This window comes from Gossypium hirsutum, chromosome A12 (genome assembly GCF_007990345.1).
Source record: "Gossypium hirsutum isolate 1008001.06 chromosome A12, Gossypium_hirsutum_v2.1, whole genome shotgun sequence".
Lineage (NCBI taxonomy): Eukaryota > Viridiplantae > Streptophyta > Magnoliopsida > Malvales > Malvaceae > Gossypium > Gossypium hirsutum.
In genome coordinates, this window is record NC_053435.1 from 7,101,004 (window position 1) to 7,120,555 (window position 19,552).

A 19,552-nucleotide genomic window follows, 5' to 3' on the forward strand; every position below is an offset into this window, starting at 1 on the left:
AAATACTTTACTTATTACTGAATTTTTTTTTACTTTTTAAAAGTGTTTTTCAAAAACATTTTTTGTGCTTAATTATTTCTAAAAAAGAGAATTTAAAATTTTTAACTTTTTCTCTCCCAAAAGTACTTTTAGTATTTAATTATTTTTTCACCCTCAAATAATATAATACTTTTTTTTTCACAAATATTTAATGGTTATATTTAAATATTTAAAATATAATTTATATATTTTAATTAAATTTTATAAATAATTAATATTTATTGTTTAAAAATATTTAAAATTTATATTTTATATATTAAAATATTAACAAGTTATAATAACTTTTTTATATTCTTAGTAAAATATAATAATAATAACTAATTTAAATATTATTTAAATATATATTTGTTACTTGATAATAACATGTCTAAAATAAATTTTTTTTCTCAAAAGTACTTTTTGACAATAATGCTAAACACTCAAATTTTAAACTAAACTTTTTAAAAACACTTTTGTATAACACTTTTCAAAAACATTACTAAATTAGCCCTTTTCCAAACTTAAGCTTTTACCTCCAAATGATACACGCACCAAAGTGCACCTGCCGAGGAGTTCGTCAAAGCCGTTAATTCGAAAGCTCCATACAATCCACGAAATCTTTCCAGTTTTATCTCTTTCGATGTTAATTTTTTAAAAGTAATTAAAATTAGAATTAAATTGATAAATTTTATAAATGTTAAAAATTAGGTTTATTAAATTTTTTATAATTAAAACTATAAATATTCAACTAAATTTTAATCATTTTATTTAATGATATATGAAAAAATGCTATCCTAATAACATTAGACTAATATTTAGCATTCCTTGATCGTAATAATATTAGATTAATATTTAGCATTCTCAAAACTGCAAGATAAAAAGAAAAAAAAACTTCATCCAGTCACATAAACAATGATGATTTCTGTATTTATTTTTTTGAAAAATAGAAAAACACTCAAGAAAATATATTTAGTTGAAAATTTTAGAAGTATTTTTATTGTTCACTAAAAATGTTGCAAAAATACAAATGAAGAAAACCAAAGTTTTTAATTTTAAATCAATTAGCCCTCATTCAAACTCAAAACACTATTTTTTCAATAATTTTTTAGAATATTAAACCTGATACATGTTCGAAACCATATAAAAGTAATTTTTTTTATTTCTCATATTTTTGTTATCAAAAATTAGGTACCTAATAAGTTATTATTTTTATACTTTTTAATTTTAAAAAATAAAAAAATAAAAACTGTTTTCTGATAATGAAAAATGAAAAAAGTAAATGATTTTAGAAACGAAACAGAGCCTAAAAGTAAAATTGTTGGGATAAACCACTTTGCCTTGTACGGTCCGCTTTCTTTTACTAGAGATTCTACCGCTCATCGCATCTTCGCCATTACAGATTAATAAATAAAGCGGAAAATCACATTTAATTTGCATTAAAAAAAAAAAACTCCATAGACAGAATTTTTGTTGAATGACGAATCAGATAAAACCAATCCTATTCACAAGTATCCACTGACTCACGATGAAGTTTTGTGCTGCTCTGGAAACCATTTCATCATCCCACGTTTTCAACCACCTCTGTTTTTACACGCTTGAAGGGGGACCCAGCCAAATTAATCCACCCTCAACAGCTCAACTAGGAAAAAAAAAAAAGAATCACAACACTTGAGGATGACTGGGGGAGTATCTTCCTCGTCACAAAATAATCACTAAAGGAAATAAGAATGGCCAGGAAAAATGGCATCAATTATCAGTGAAACAAAGAACATTAAACATACAAAGATATACGTACCATCATCAACATGGCAACATTCGGAATATCTACAGAGTTCTCACATCACATTCTAAAAGCCTGCAAAGGTCCGTTGCGTCCTTTAAAAAACACCACCCATATACTTGGTTTATGGCAAACCAGGATACACAAGTGATATTATCTGACTCAGGGACTTCATTGATCCTTTGAGAAAAGCATGCCCCTCCGTAGCTGGAAACCAGAAACAAAAACCAAAAGGAGAGTTTCTTAATGATCCCTGAAAGAAATAAGTTTCATTGTTCTTATGAAAATGTTAGGAACATAACATTACCTTTCATCAATAGTTTGACTTCCTTTGAAACGTCCTCCACACGACCTAGCATAGGTTTTATTCCACAAATCTGTAAGACACAAAGTTCCAAGTACAAGGCCATCTCAATTGTTTGAAGCAGTAGGAGACAGACTTGATGGACCTCTGAATGAATCTGCTTAGATCTGTTAGTCTCACATAATTCCGTGACGATAGCAATTGCTTGGTCCTGTGCTCCCAAAGGACAAAGAAAAAGAAAATCCACCAACAGGTAATATTAATAAATGAAGTTTAGACCTCTACCCAGACCAGAACAGAACACTTTACTCATTTGACTTTTTCTTTTCTTTTTTATCCCCTTGACAATTTCAATACAGATTAGGAACTAGAATGATGACTGGCATACTATTTTCTTAAGCCTTGGGAGTAAACAACAATCATCACTTTCTGTCTCATAATTGAAAAGAATGGCTAACAAAAACCCATATCACAATCATACCTGTATCCCGTGTAAAATCTCAGGCATTGGAAGTTCTGGAAAATGAGCAAGATCAACATATCCCAACTCTTCAGCCCGTTTAGCAGCACCCTCAGCTTGTAAACAGAGAAATTTCAATAAAAGAAATGCAATCCGGTATATCTGAATGGCAACTGAGTCTGAGAAGTATGTTTGTGAAACATGGTTATTACTTCCAGTTGCTTGATCTTTGATAACAAGAGCAGTTGTTGATATCCCAGAAAATTTCGGTTTTGAGATGCAACCAAGGGGTGAAAGAGCAAACCATCCATTTTTGCTGTTTACAAATGAAGGTTTATTGCAGCAATCAAGCTCGTCCTTCAGAATAGGAGGGCATAAGAGAGGCGGAGTCCGGCTAGGAGCCTCTCCGAGGCGCTGGTTTCCACGGCTAATAAAGGCCAGGAGATGAATACTCATCTCTCTTAACTGTGAATCTGTATCCTTCATAGCCTTAACCCAAGTATTCCAATGTTGTGCCAAGATGCACATCAGCATGAGAGTTTGCTCGGTCTCCATTAGTTTAGAAAGAGAAGTCCAAGTCCTTTGTGCACGTGGTCTTTTCTTGTCATGATCATCAGATGGAAAATCTGGTGCACTGAGAAAATAAGAAATAAGATGGGCTTTCTCAGAAAATAAGTATGGTATCACATTGGCCACAATATCAATACTCAAAGAACTGTCTCCTAAAGAATGAACCATCGCTGTGATGACAGCTAAGCCAAGTCCCCAAATGAGTTGAGGCTTCTCTATTTTGTCAGATAAAGTGGAGAGTTTTTTGCCAGAATTAATAACAGAGGAAACCCGACCATCTGACATGTCAGCAAATAAAAGTTTGAGAGACGAGAAAAAACCAGCATTAAGAAGCATTTCAGCACCTCCTCTTACACGCGCAATGGTCAAGAAGAACTTCAAAAGAACGGGAACTGATCCAAAAGAATTCTTATCTTGAAGTTTCAGAACAACATGTTGTAACTGGAGATGTTTATGGATGATGGGAAACCAAGTATCAGGTGTCAAAAAACATTTTAGTGTCAAGTCCAAAGCAGTCAGGCAGAGGGAATGACATTCAGCAACAGTAACACAGTTGCACAAGATGGGTAACAGACCGAGGCTCACATTAGAAATCTCAGCAAACCCTTCAATAGATTCTTTGTCTTTCACACCAGATATATGGGAATCAAGCCAGCAGAACTCCATTGACAATAGAATCAACATTATCAAAAGCTTCATTGTGTTATTCACCCCACTAACCATCGTTCTAAGGTCATTTAGCATTTTAAGACCAGTGCCTGAAGTCTTCAAGAGGAGAAGACAAACAGACATGGACAGGCTTTTCCGAACAGATCTTGTGAGATGAAGAAGCAAGTCTGCCTGTGAAGTGAGGAAATCAAGGACATCTTCAGAAACATCAGGGACTCGAGACAAAGGTTCTAAAGTGTCAAGGAAAGTTCGGCATATATGCTCCATGCATGAAAAAATCAGCTGATCAGGAATCTTCCCTCCAACCTCAGTCATTTTTTCCAGCGACTGCAACAAAATGTATATTTGAAATAAATTTATAATGGTAGCAAGACAAACGGGAATGAGAATTGAAGGCTTTCCAAACCCAGTGGACAGAAATTCTGAATGATACAACATACAAATCATTAAGAGAAGATTAAGAAAACATTTTGAAGAAATTTTAGATGCCAGTACCTAAAAACCCAGAAGTTAAATCATCTTAACACTTCTTTCTTAATAGTTTTACTGAACTAGCTCACAACTCCATCACTTCTAGAACTTGCATTATTTTATCAACGCCGTGTTCATTATGTTTTCGGAGTTGTTGATACTTCCTATTTATTACTTTGCACTTCATTGCTACAACCCAGTCATTGGTAGGCCCAACCAAACTTCCCCAATATTTTATGACAAAGGTAATGAAGTCTAAACTCCATTAGTAAAATTCTAATTAACAAAAGTAGGTACAGAGTCTCAGAATAAATAAAAATCTAAAATAGTTTGGACATGGTTTCCCACAATGAACTCAATTATTATCAGCCTTTCACATATTATATTCATTGCTAATAGCATAACAGATAAAAACTATTTTAACCTATTTATTAGTAAATTATCATGATTTCCGAGATCCCCTAGAAACAGAAATAGTGTCACTCTCAGCATAGAAAATGTTCAAGCAGCAGAAATAGTTAACCAGAACTCAGAGGACTTACACTGTCCTCATACACGGTTAAGACGGTAATTAACGCTTTCAGTGAAGAAAGCTTCGAATTTCCAATCAACACCATTGAGTTTGCTTTCTGCATGCAGCTCAGCATTGTTTCTGCAATTCCTTTAGATGTTCTCCATTCAGAATAATCCCACATATCTAATCCCAAATCTGCTTGTATGCGTCCAAGATCAAACACATGGACATCATCAGCATTTGAAAAAAGATCAAGACTGCACTTGTTCTCATAAATCTTCACCATCTTTGACTCTATCAGAAACTGGGAAAGTTCTTTAAAGGGTCCAGCACTCATTTTACGGCCTTCAAGCTCTCCTTGCAGATGGTAATAGAGATCACTCAGTATTAAAGCTTTCAGCTCCTTCCCTTCGCTGAAAGAAAACCAACAACGAAGAAATCAGAAAAGGCATTAATGAAGTGAAAAAGAAGCACAAAGAGTTACCCAGTTGTGCTAACACATACGTCAACCATGCCATTGGTTCAGTGGCAAAAAGACATCCGTTGATTTTAAGTCTTGATTGACATTAGATTTAGGGTTCAAATCTGGACAACCCACCCCCTCCCTGATAAAAAAATGGCTAACCCATACATAGACCTTATAGAATCATTACATTTCGATTCCATTCATTTGCATCCTTGCTCACATGGATGGTGCTCCATCTAGAGGCAGAAATAATGCTAACATTTAAGTTCTAATAAATATAATAGATGTTTGTGCTTTACCTATAACCACGCAGTGAGTACTGGGCCAGTAATTTGGAAAAAGCAGGCTGAACAGTCAACTGTCAGCAGGAAAACACAACCATACACCAGAGTCAGACATGATGTGACATAAAAGATAAGTAGGGAATAGAAAATTTCCTATTAAAATTATGTGTGGTTTCAGTCTCTTAAGAAATCCTCAGAAGTAACATTTTAGAGATGAAGTGATACAATTAATCAGACTGTTTATCATTTTAATGGAAAGAAAAGCCACAATATATACAAAAATGCTATCACCTTTTTATACACATGGCGAATCTTCTCCACTAAGGATACAGACAAACTTCCAGCATCACCAGCTACTAGTTTTCCCATTATGTGCACAGTGAGTAAACTCAATGCGACCTGCAAAGTAGCTTCATTTTCAACATTACCAAATTTGATAAGAGGAGGCCCAGACAATATATCTAAGGCAAATTAAGCAACAGCTTATTCATCTGGAAGTGCATTTTTCTGCAATAATTATCTAAATTTAAAATCTTGCATAGGGTTACCATTGGTGTCAACTAAACCATTTTTCTAATACCACCTCAAAACATTATTGTTACAATGATAATCATTTCAGGCTGCCGACTAAATAAGTGCTTTCAATGTGAATGCCCATTATCCTATACCCTCAAGAAAAGGAATGTACGGACTATAGCTATACATGAAATATGAAAAATGAAAAAAAATAGAATGTTTACCTTTGCATGAAAATATATTTCATTGTCATATTTACAAGATGTATATGATTTGATCAAGCTTCCAAGAACAGAGCTCTTACACCAATTTGACAAGATACTCTTCATAACATTATTATCAGCTTCAATCTTCTTATTTGATTCAGAGGGATCCTTGACAAGTGATTCAGCATATAACAACTTTTTCATCAAGAACACATCATATGCCATTGTTTCCAAAATAGCAGATTGACATCGATATTTGTGTCCCAGGAGTGAAGCCTCTGATTCTTTTATGCTTTTGAGCACAGGAACTTCCAAGGCAGCACTTTGAAAGATAGAGTTCGATAATTGTTTCCAGAACTTCTCAGAGCTCTTCAGCCTCTCCAAAATAGTTGTATACTGACCAGCCCCATGCCACAGTGCCTTTAAGAAGTTAAGTGCATTCAGTAGTACACAGGGATTGCTGCAGATGATATGTTAGTTGATTCAGTTGTAACCATGTCACCAAACCAAACACCTCAAAATCAGCATATTCAGGGTAATACTAATTATAAGTAAAAATGAAACCAAAGGGCTTAGGCAACACAATACCTATTAATAACATCATTAGAGCTTTCAACAAATTGGAGAATGGCATTTACAAGACTACATGTTTCAGAGCCCAGGGAACCAGACAAAGGTTCATTTGTTGTCTGCTTCACACCACCAATATTAGCCAGTTGAACAGCTGTATCCTCCTTTGTGTCAAAAATAGCAAGAAGGAAAGCAGGCTGCACAAAGAAACCACCAACATAAGACGGTCTTGGTAAACTAGATCAGTAATATTAGAACATTGTGGTAGATCACTTGCCAACCCCTAGAACCTGGATCATGTTTCTGGTGTATCAAGAATTGATCAAGGACATAGGTATATATCCAGATTGTGAAAAAAGTAATTAAATCTTTGCAAGACCACATTCACAAGCCATCTAACTGAATTTTTAGTATCCATGAAAAGTTACAAGCTAGGAAGAGTTCCAAAAACAGATATAGTCAACCTCAAAAAAAAAAAAAACACTTCAAATAACCAGCAGAAGGAAAATGGTAGCCTTCAGAAGTAGTAAATGAATGATCCATGACTAACCTGGAAACGAGCTGCAGAAGCAAGCAAATTCAGTATGGCAATAAAGAGATCATCATTCAGTATCCAGTGTTCAAGTAGAATGCTATTAATAGAAAGCCTTAAATCTGCCATCTAAAAAAGGTGGTTAATCAAAATAGATTAGAAGAAAAAGATAGTTATTTAGAAGCCGCATAAGAAATTAGCTTATTAATAACTTTAAAACACGAAATAAAATGACAACCCGCTTGTCATCGGGACAGAAGCATGAATTTATAAAAGGATGTGGTTCCGCCATCTGCAACAACATCGCCAGTAGTTTAGCAGCAGCAACCTGTATCGCCTGCACAATCAAGTAACCTTGCATCAACACAATTTTAGCACATGGATAAACAAATTATAAATTATCTACTAAAGAAAATTACCATGTTGTCCCCACACCCACAAAAAAAAAGCCCTGAAAACATATATATTTAAAGAAGACAATTATAGAAATCAATCGTAGCATCCACATCTTAAGAAATTTATGCAATTATCCATTTTTTAACCTAATATCTTTATCAATCCATTTCTATAATTGAATTGAAATATTAAGTTAATCAATTTTTTGGTACATGCTGATTTACATTTTCAATGAGGATAAGCAACAACAAACAGGAAGAATTTGAATTGTGAAGCACATAAAGAATATTTACCGGATCACGAAAAAAGGATATCAATGATATGACAGCAGCAATAACAGATATTGGCTTGGTTGTTGAAGAGAGGACAGCTTGGTGAAAAGCTGGAATGCTTGATGTCATATCCTGCAGAGATAGCAAAAACTTTACCTTTTATTTATGAAGGTCTAAGCTGATTGACAAAATAAAATAAAGACTTCAGCAGTGATCACGTAAATTGTCAAGACAGAGCAACAGTGACTAGAAAGAAGAAAATCATAATGATCACATCATTATATGTGATGTATGATACCGTGAAAGAATATAAAAGCCTCCTATCCCAAGAAAAACACAACTTTCCAGAGCTGTATATCACCATGACCATAGAGTTCTAAAACTCCCTCTTCACCACAGTTAAAATAACTAAAACAAAATTTATATAGCTACTAAAACATGCAGCATAATGATCATGATTCATGAGAGCTTGAGAAGATGTGTAAAAACAACAATGCTAAAAGACTAAAACCATATGTATTTCCCATTAGATAAAAATCACATGTTATGTCCTGCCAGTAGTGCAAACAGCTCTATAAATTTCAAAACAATACCTTTGAGATTTTGGTAAGCATCACATATGAAATATCCAAAGCAGAACTTATAGCAAGTTGTAAACCCTGAATCTCGACCAATTCTATGAGGCGGTTGAGATAAAGTCTCTGTTAAATGGAGATTAGTAAGTAAAAAGTAAGTAAAATCCTAATTTGAAAATTAAATTAAGGGATAATATGGAGAATAGCAGACCTCCAAAGCTTCAGAAGTTGTACACATTATACGAAAGAGAGTGTTGTGGATCGAAGAATCATAGAGTAGCAAATCCCGTATTACATCAGTCAGCTTTTCAGAGGAAGCTGTTGCTAAAATGCACGTTTTCATCACTTCCAGCACCTAACGGAAGGCAGAAAATTAGAAACTAGTACTCCAGCATTTTAAAAGGTCCCTGTCCATTGTACAGGCTCCACTTGCTTAATTACATCATTACAAGCTGATTTAGTTGGGTATACAGACCAATAAGTCAGATTAACATTAAGAAGAACAAATCACTTCAGTTGAGATTTTACCAACTCAATCAGATAAATATCAAGATTGGTAGGAAATGCAGCTAATGCACAGTATAAGATGTAAAGACAGGCTAAACCTGATCATTTCATGACCAATAGGAAGAACTCAAAGACGCCTTAAGGAAAGAGGGTGGAAAGAATGTAGCCAACACAAGAATTTTGAAAATTGAATTCAGCACAAGGCAACAAGAAATTGTACAAGATCCATAGATACACAGATCATAATGGCATATTTAAGTCTACTGGAGCTGCTCTCAAAGCTTGAGAGAGTGCAACATTACTTAATCATTTGTTACTTACTAAAAATGGATGCTACATGTGTGCTAATGCGAATCATCTTCAATAATGAGAATTTTGAGTATATACATCTGAGATTTCAAACAATTAATTGCTATTCTCGGTTATTTACTCTACATCATCTAATTTGGCCATAAAAGAGAAATTTGTTCATTACCATCTCCAACATCATACATGCATTCTATAGGAATTAAAGACAACAGTCACTGTATTATAAAAATAAAGCCAACTAAACAAGTCTTCAGAGCTTACAGAAAAACCAATGCCTACCTTCAATGTTACTTTCCAACGAGTATTCTTCACTTTATATTTCCAGTACTCATGATTTACTAGAATATACTGGAGGGAAAACACAATTAAAGACACGACAATATCATCTTCTACACCAGTCCTTACAAGCTCCATGGTAAAATCCAGCACTGCAGATATCATTAGAAATTGGAACATAAGAACAAAACAAAAATACATGAGCAATTTGGGAACTACCACCAGGTAAAAACTAAGAAAAACAAAAGTTGAAAAGTCAATACAATATAAGCTCCGGAAAGTTCATCTATGTTAAAACTTCGTGTTAGACAAGTAAAACAGCTAAATGAAGCAGGAAAGTTTCAATTTAGAAATCAATTATCATACAAGTACAAAAGCACATTGAATAGTCACACACATGCAGATCATGTGGGAAAATGGGAAAATGAAAAAGAAGTAGATGAAGGGGCAAAATAATAATAATAATAATAAGCAAATCATATAACCGAAAGCTACACAAATTGAAAATTGCAAAGCATACTAACAACAGAGCTTAAACTGAGTGAATACAGACCCGATATTGTTAATGGGCAGTCATAATCATTCTGCTCACTATCGATTAAAAGCATCTTTGCCAACTTTCCAGATAGCAACCATGATCCACTGTAAAGAAAAGGCGAGACAAGAAAGAATTAGAAATCAGCAAATGTATTTTTAACTCGCATACTATAGTATATCTAAGTACAGATCATATATGTAAGAAGACAACAGGAAAACGCAAACCGAGAGAAGATGTAAACAAAAAGAAGAAAAATTAACAATCTTCAAAAATCAAAAGGACATCAATTATACCAATAAAAATTAAGTTCAAAATGCGAAAGAGAAAACAAAACAAAAAAAAATAAAGGAGAAGAGAGACAACCTCTCTTTTTCTATTTGAACTAGTTGGAGAGTGTGACCTAGGAAGAGGACTCATTTAAGTCCTGAATGGGTCTGGCTACTTAATTCTCCTCAAAACTGTTCTATGCAAAACCACACAATTCATGTAACCTAAATTGAGTGATTATAATTGGCACTACTTTGAGTTAGGCTTCATACTCTCAGCAAACATTCAACTATCAGTTAAAATTAACCCAAATTTTTCTCTTGCAATTGCACTCAATACTTCTTCATAAACTGGAAAATAACAAAACTAAACACATAAAAAGATAAAACGGAACACATATAATTCATGCAAGGTAGAGCTTGATGGATAGCTACAAAAAGAATGTAAGAAAAAGTGAAAAATATAAGGAAATCAATTTGGATATTTTCTAAAAATGAAATTTAAGAGAGAAAAAAAAGCCACCAAGTGAACAGTAATCAGTCCAACCTGAACTTAATGCTGGTTTATTTTATGAGCAGATTCCTATAAAATCTCAAAGCATTACACTACAATTCTCATGCTCCACTTAATAAGGCTTACCTTGATAGACCATTCCAACCTATGTTGAAGGTGCTTGAATTTGAAGCCACATCAAATATATTTGCTTTCAAGGCTACTGCAGCAACATTAGAAGGGCAACTGGCTCAAAACAGAAAAAGAATAAACAATGAATATGTGAACGAGTGATAGGTAACAATATCATAGAAATGCTAGACATGCTTCAATGAACAATGGCAACAAACAGATGCAGGTTTTGCATGGACACAAAACACAACTATATGTCAGATTGTAACACATTCTTGATCAGGGATACCATCACCTAGAATCCTTCTTTGCCAGAACTAAACTCTAACTAGTAAGACAAAGGCCATGCATGCATTGTTTCTACTCAAATAAAACTATTAAATTGTTACCACTAAAGGGTTGCTACCATGGCTACGATCTTCAAATTTTAACTAGGATTAATTAATGAGTGGAGATCATGTATACAACTTCCATTCATTTTTCTTCCACCTGGAACTGATGGGTGTGGCTTTCCCAAAATCGAGGCATTTTTAAATTATAGAACAACAAATAGAAGAATGCCAGCAACAACTCCAGTTTGGCTATCAGCAGCTAAACAGTCTGAAAAGGTAGTCTTCTACCTATTGAAACTTGAAACTTAATCTGCCATTTCAGCATTCGGAAAAAGATAAGTTCAATTACCATTTCAGCATCTTTGCCAATATTACAAAAGCCATGGACATCAATGCAGCACCACTGGGATTAGGAGACAAATTTCTAACCATATTGCTAATGATCTCAACCACCCTGCAAAAAGAGCAAAGACAAACTGTTTGATATATAGCCCACAAGAGATGCAAAACATAAAATAGCATACGAAGGTAAATAAGCCCAAGTTGCTTAATTACCACACATTACTTTCTATCTGCCCGTTCATGCCAGTTGCTTGGAGATGACAGATGTTGCAACTATCCATCAAAGCAAAACATACAGCCTATTCAAGTTGTTAGAAAACAAAGAAGTTAAGAATCCAAGCTAGGTACAACATTAATTTTAAGGAAAAATTAAGGCTAACAGGACAAACACCAACCAAAAACACAGGTCTCAATAATTTCACAATTTCAAAAATGAGAAATATTGAACACAGTAACTTTCACTGATAACAGCTACAACAAAATATTTTCAGAACTTATGTTATCCATGGCTATCTAGAGCTCATTGGCACAAAATATTTTCAGAACTTTTGTTATCCATGGCTATCCAGAGCTCATTGGCTATCTATTAATAACTACCAAAGGCAGGAGAGAACTACCGTGTTGCAGGACACCATTCGGCTGAGTAGGTCAAGGGTAAGAAATGCTTCTTCATTGTTTTCTAAGTATGGAATCTGGGCCAAACGAAGGAGCAGAACAAACACGGCCGATTTTGTATGCTGCAGAAGAAGATCAAGGAATTAGACTGGAATTGATATACCTGATTAATGTTGCTCAGACCTCTAGTCAAGTTTTGGAGTTTTATCAATAAAGAAATTCCTAAGGAATTATATAAGAGTACCATCATTACAGGTCAGCACACTATTAATCATATAGGCTATAGAAAACCTCATTAATTTTATTAGAAATGAGAAAAGCTATCAGGAAATAATGGATAAGAATTCATACATACATTATATATACACATACAGATTTGCATGCACATGTACACATACCAGTTAACAAATACCATCAAGTGGAACTTGTGAATTAATGTGATAAAAGAAAAACTTAATTCCAGCTGCTTGCTGTAGAGATATGATATATGTATTCAAGGAAATCAAATCAAATGAATATATTATGAGTCCATCTACAAGGTACAATTTTCACCCAAACATTATAATTGCATGTTGCGGGCCAAAGAATCAACTAAAAATATTAGATGTCACACTAAAATTTAATACTTATAAAAAACAAATATAGAAAAGAACAGATAAATGCGATATAGCTTTACAGAATTCTATATATAAAAAAATAAATTTCTAACGCTATAGATAACAGATATTGCATGTAACATAGTTTTATTTACAAAATATTCATAAAATATACATGGAGATAATTCATTTCTCTAGGATTTATGTTTTCAGAGATCCTTTGCTCCCAACTTCAGAAAAATAATGCTTAGCATTTTGGGGCAATTGTCCGCTAGTGTGCAGTCAACAAAAGTTAAAACCCTCAATCAAAACTTGTTCCAATAAAGTATAACAGAATCAGCATGGAATTATTGACAGACATCAAGAAAAATAGCATAAACCTCTCAATTATTTACCTCCCAGCGCACAAGAGCAGTTCTCCCATCAACTACTTTCAGAACGTGCCCATGAGTTCTACTAGGAATGTGCAAACCATCAATCCCAGGAATAGGCACTGGATGCTGAGTTTCAACAATTTGAGACACATTATCCAATGAGGATTCACTAGTAATGTCAAACAAAGACGATATACCAGTGGACTTATCTAAAAAGTTATACCTGTAAACAGCATAAGTGCAATACATGTAAGCGAAATGGCTAGTACTTGAACATACAATTCACCAAAAAGGAAATATCAGGAAAGAACTGCAGAGGTCATCTATGACATCCTACATAAAGGTGGCAGCAGGAAAATATATCTAAATATATTTTTCTCAAGTTGAAATTTCAATTGCACAAAAAAACCTAAAAATGCAAATAGAAGTTTTAAAACATGTCACATAAGTTGGCATGTTGAGTGTTGTACGAACTAACTCCTATCCAAATTAAATAGCATAAGCATCTCATCACATTATCTTCTCAAAGGTTGGATAGCTCAAGTGAACATAGTACAACAAACCAAAATCAATCAAACTCAGCTATAAGAAAAGGAACTACTTAACAAACATTAGACATTAAAAATATAAAGAGGCATAAATACATGTATGTGTTTCAATATATATGTCTTTTGAGGAGAATTATCCATTTTATATATATAAAAGTGATATAAGTTGGATCACAGAAAGGAAAGCTAGTTTCATATTGAATCAACTAATTCCCATATGAAATTAAATAGCATAAAACAAACTTAAGTAGTATCTTGTCACATTCTCTTTTCAGAGTTCAGATATCCTCTCAAGCGAACACTATAACACAAACCAGAGTCAATAAAGCTCTGCCATAAAGAAGAGAAACTACCTAAAAAACATATTAGGCATTATAAATATACAGATACATACATACCCCCATGTGTGTGTGAATGTGTGTCTGTACATATATGTATGTTGTGGTGCATTATCTCAGTTACATACATGTAACATTGAAAACAAATGAATCTCAAAAAGATGAAAGCAAACCCTCACTTACACACATTCTGCAGGCCAACTTCCCTCACATAGAGATGATAGAAGTCGTAGAAGTTCCACAGTCCTAAAAGGGAATTCACCCTCTAAGTTACAGAGAAGGCACCGAATAGGACCGTCGATGAAACTTGCTCTGTCCCAAAATTGAATACAAAGTGACTCCTGCAAAGTAGGTTAACAAGAAATTCAAATTAATAACCTATGGGCAACAGATAATAAAAACAAATTACTCAGAAGTAAATTCAATATACATCCAAACCTCTCCCCGATAAACATAGCAAAGAATACCCAGTATCAAATTAAGGGTACCATCCTCCTCCTGCAAAATGGACACACTGCAATAAATAAGAAATTCGGTGTAACCTTACAAGCTACTTTCATATATGCATTAAAGTAGTCACCTGAAGACTAATTTCATAAGATGCAATAAATGCAGAAATAAAAGTTCTCAAGACACTTCGATAACCTGCAACAGGTCCCTGAAAAAACAAGGGGGGAATCCATAATCAAATTAGAGAGCATCACAAGATGGGACCAAGAAAATCCAACAGTTGCTATGAAATCCACTGGGAAAAAACAAAAAAGGATGGGCTAAAGTGGAATATGAGACTTCCAGTAGATCTATACTATAAGAAGATAAATTGTTTCTTACATCTGATTCCTTCAAGATGCCACTTTGAAGGATTTCAAGGAAATAACTCAAAGATGAAGCTTCAAAAGCTTGGCGAACATACCCAACATGATCAATCTCCTGGGAAGTTGAACCAAAAACAAAGGCAATGTCATTATTGGAGATATTCATTCATGTAGCATATAAAGGAGGAAATAACCACACACCATGAATTCATTACTTTCCTCTTTTTGAGGGAGTGATGACATCAGACAAAGAAACACCGCCCAAGCAAGAATCAATGGGCCACCTTCTCTAATCTCAAAGACATCGAAGCCGGACATCAGAGCATCAATCTCTCGGACATCAGTCAAGGTAAAACCACAAGCTCCCTGCCTATGGAACAGGAAAATAAATGCTCCAACAACCAGATTATTTTATAAAAGAAAAAAGAAAAGGAAAAACAAATGAATAATTGAATATCAGGTAAATAAAATAAATTCCAAAATCAGCTTACATACAAAACAGAGGATTTTAGAATAATTACTTTTCTTCTCTCTCTTTCCGGGTTTTTCTTTTTTCTTTTCTCTTTGGGTTTGGATTATTTGGAGCTAAGTACTTGCGGTGTCTAGAATGTTTTAAACATTTATGGTTTGCAAAGAAAACAAAGATAAAAAGGAAGTAAAGGCTATCCAAAAACCTGAAAGGAATTTCATCATGAACCATTTGAAGAAGATTTTCCAGGTTCAGAGCTTCTATGAGGATAAGTAACAGCTGAATTTTGGCTTGATAAAAAGAAGATAGTGCTTCAGGTGATATTGCTAGCTTTCCAAAGTTATAAGACCCTGATAAGGTCCCCTGTGACACCATATTGCTCAGCATGTATAAAACCAGTAAAAATGTGGAAATTAATATCAAACAATTACGAATGATGGCATACCTTATAAAGCAAGCATAAATTTTTCCATCTTTCAGCAGTACAAGTACAAAGTGACTCATAATAAATGAGAAAAATAATGTCCAAAACCAAATTGTCTTCAAGTAGTGTCTCCTCAGCCCATAAGGTGAAAAGATCAACATCCTATAAACCATTCTCAAAACGAGCATTAAATGTTAGAAGCCTTAAACATAGCAGCAAATAAAATAAAACTAAACTAATATCCATTCTTGTATACTATCACCAAATGTAATGCATACACATAGTAAGAGTGCCGGAATACAACAAAAGGTGCATCCCACATGGTCAATCTCACAACGTACACATTCCTATGAACTGCCTATATTTCTATGAACTTGTTGCTCCTAGGTTTTTGTAGGGTTATTAAAAAACAACTTATATTACACGTACCATCTGCTCGGGATGACTGCAAGACATGAGAACTTCCAAGACAGATATTAGTTTTCCTTCCAATCCATCAGAAATCAGCTTTAGTGCTTCCTCCCTAATCAAACTCTCTTCTTTCAAGCTATTTCCCAAATATACTGCACCACATATAGCATTATAGTCATAAGAAGAAAACAAAAATCAATACCTAATAAAAAAAGTGGCAGAGCGATCAGAGAATAGAACAGCCTCATAAATCATAATTGCCTTACAAGCATGCATTAGGATCTGCCTTGTGCACTTCAACAAGCACTGGCGCTCAATAAAATACTGCAGCAATACCTTCAGAACAAAAGAGAAAACAGAAGGATATATAGAAAAGAATCAGACATCTTCATATCAGAGAATATAAGCTATGGCTAAATAGCGGATACCCCAAATATTTCCCATTTAGGACATCCTAAACAAACATCAAAGTCAAAAACTGAACACTGGGAGACACATATTGACAAAAAAAAAAACAAGCATGCATGTGTAAAAGGGGCATACATGTTTATGATTACAATAAGCATCCAAAAAAATCCAACATTACAGAAGATAAGGAAGTTACTAACCACATGAATGGGATCATGAACTATATAATTCTCAGCAACATTTCCGCGCTCGAGATACCTATCAACGAGAATGTACGACTGCACCTCATCCAAACACTGTTAACAAGGAAAATGAGAATTAGAAAAGGCGGAGCGCATGAATTCTTTCTAGTTGAGGAGATATTATTGACAACAAGTAATTCATCTCTTGAACTCTTTCTTCTTGAGGAGAAATTCTCAGTAATGGATCACTCATTTTCTTAAAATTGTTCACTTCTCTTAATCAATCAAACAATGGATTGTGCTAAGTAGTAAAATATAGCTTTAAGAAGTACAATAATTAAGAGAGAGAAGGGGGGGGAGAATGTTCAAATTGACAAAACGAATAGTGAGGATATAACTAACCAAATACGAGCTGACTTGCAAAGCCTTATCTCTGAAATCAGGCTTAACGGTCAACTCATGTGGACCAATCTTGATTTTCTCAGAGCTCATTAAAGCCTCCTTCGACTTCTCATTCGGCGATTTAAACCTAGCAACTGTCTCCACGAACCAATCGTGGTTTTCTTTCAACTTCTTCGCCTGCATAATTCGAAACGTGTAAAAACAACACCACATACGCAGAAGAACTATGCTCTAAAAGAAAAGCAAAGGAGAAAGAGAGTTAGTAGTAGATATACTAGGGGTTCCGGGAGGTCGTCGGAAGGAGAGGCATTCTCGAGGTCGGTGAGAAGAGAAGAGAACGGCTCCCACCAAAGAGAGTGATCGACGGACTTAGTGGTGGCCGCCATTGATGGTGATCCACTAGAACCCTAGCGGAAGTAGAGAAACAAAAGGAAATGAGCGTTTTTGTCTTCCTCCTGTGAATTTTGATTGAATTCTTTTTCGCGCTTCTTAGAAGGAGAAGAGGTTTTTAGGGTTTTGAATGGAGGGTTTGGATTTGACCGTTTGGGAGTTTAGGAAAGATCGACGTGATGCGCCAGCGCTTCATTTATAATTCATCTTGTGCCATGTAATTTTAAAGGTAACTTTTGCTATTAGTCCTCCATATATAATTTAATTTGATATTTTTAAATTTTTGTGCTTTTTAAAATTTTTCAAATAAATATATTATATCAAATTCTTTTATTAGGTTTATATTACATATAAGTTGTAAATATAATTTAGTCTTATTTTCTTATTTAATCATTTATATTTTATATTTTTAAATTTTAAAATATTAATTTATTTTCTGCTAAATACATTAATGAAATAATGACATTTTGTGAATATTATTTGAAAATAACAAACATGCATTGCATTTCAGATTTAATATGTAAAATTTTGAAAATAATAAAATTTAACTTAATTACTTTTTAAGTCATGCTTGAGATTTCAAAATATAAAAAGTATAAAATTTAAAAATTATCAAAATAAAATATAAAGATTAAATATACAATTTATGCATAAGACAATGAGTAATAGCAAAATTTTCCAAAATTTAAAATATCAAAACTCAATTCTACTGCAAATTTAAATAAAAAATGGAAAAAATGGGCTAACTAAACAACCCAAACCCACATGTCCGAATTAAAATACTAAATTGGTTTTGCTTGCTCTTCAAAATACTAAATTAAAATCATAAAATTATTAGTACTTTTTCAATAATAGAAAAGTTGTTCATTGGTTTTCTTTTCTGTGTTGTTCATTGGTGATCTCATTATCTTTACCCAATTGTACATGCCCGGACTCAATTCTTTTAAGAGATAAGTTTATGCAGTTTGAAAGAATTATGGATTCCAATCTTGAAAATAAAACATTTAAGAATATCAACAAGTGTAAGAATTTGGAGATCAGCATGATTAGCATGATTAATCAGGTTTATGACTTGACAGTGAGTAGGAAATACTTCGAAAAATCAGACTGTAGAATTTCAATAAAAGATATAGATATTTACGCTGAAGAATTATACTACCATTAATTGTTGGAGGCATTAATTATAAAAGTTCTATTTGAGTATAGATGTATACTCTATATGATCTGTTCTGGTCTGATCAAACGGGAATTACATGAGAAAAAAGGTATGTTCAGTGCTAAATTTAGTTATGGCGGTGATATTTGATTTGAAGATAAAAAAAGACATGGATCATTACTTTTGCAGTTTTCTCCAAGTAAAACAACATGTAGGCACAAGATAAAGCAAATTTCTACAATGTATGTAACATGCTTAATTACCTAGTTTCATTTTTTTTTGGCAATAATAAGAAAGTAAATGTAATAGTATTGCAATTGAGTATTACAAATACGCTCACTTTATATAGTATCATAAATAATAAATTAATAATGAATGTGTTATGAGCCTTAACGTAGGATCTAGCCATAGGTCTAGACGTGAGAGAATCCTTGCTCTGATCTATGGTTAATCAGAGAGGTAGATTCGTCTTTAACTGAACCCCCTCCAAGAATAACTTTTATGATAAAATAATTGTTTGTTTTTCTTTATTCAATATTGACAACCTTTTATATGCTGTTAATGACAATGGAAAGAGTCCTTATTGACATAAAATAAAGATCCTAAGTTATAATATGTAACACCCT

The 19,552-nt window shown here is 33.6% G+C and overlaps 1 protein-coding gene across 3 annotated transcripts; it reads right to left on the reverse strand.

The window, feature by feature from the left end:
• Positions 1 to 1,301: 1,301 nt before the first annotated feature.
• LOC107927750 (uncharacterized) lies at positions 1,302 to 17,953 on the reverse strand. 3 transcript variants are annotated; one of them, XM_041082602.1, is made up of 33 exons: positions 17,656 to 17,953; positions 17,381 to 17,557; positions 16,997 to 17,092; positions 16,655 to 16,724; positions 16,407 to 16,540; positions 15,999 to 16,139; positions 15,759 to 15,916; positions 15,304 to 15,454; positions 15,101 to 15,199; positions 14,850 to 14,927; positions 14,708 to 14,767; positions 14,453 to 14,610; positions 13,405 to 13,606; positions 12,416 to 12,535; positions 12,012 to 12,097; positions 11,806 to 11,910; positions 11,140 to 11,238; positions 10,249 to 10,337; positions 9,699 to 9,847; positions 8,815 to 8,958; positions 8,622 to 8,729; positions 8,050 to 8,160; positions 7,599 to 7,697; positions 7,379 to 7,489; positions 6,847 to 7,025; positions 6,277 to 6,718; positions 5,828 to 5,935; positions 5,552 to 5,610; positions 4,815 to 5,199; positions 2,584 to 4,128; positions 2,106 to 2,313; positions 1,814 to 2,005; positions 1,302 to 1,657 (listed from the first exon to the last, which is right to left on the reverse strand). In XM_041082602.1, exons 1-32 carry the CDS (start codon positions 17,764 to 17,766, stop codon positions 1,923 to 1,925), a joined length of 5,865 nt encoding a protein of 1,954 aa, XP_040938536.1. In that variant the 5' UTR covers positions 17,767 to 17,953; the 3' UTR covers positions 1,302 to 1,657; positions 1,814 to 1,922. The 3 variants fall into 3 exon arrangements, with proteins under 3 accessions (XP_040938536.1, XP_040938535.1, XP_040938537.1); XM_041082601.1 differs by having other exon boundaries at positions 15,286 to 15,454; XM_041082603.1 differs by lacking the exons at positions 1,302 to 1,657; positions 1,814 to 2,005; positions 2,106 to 2,313 and having other exon boundaries at positions 2,721 to 3,196; positions 3,477 to 4,128; positions 15,286 to 15,454.
• Positions 17,954 to 19,552: the final 1,599 nt, after the last annotated feature.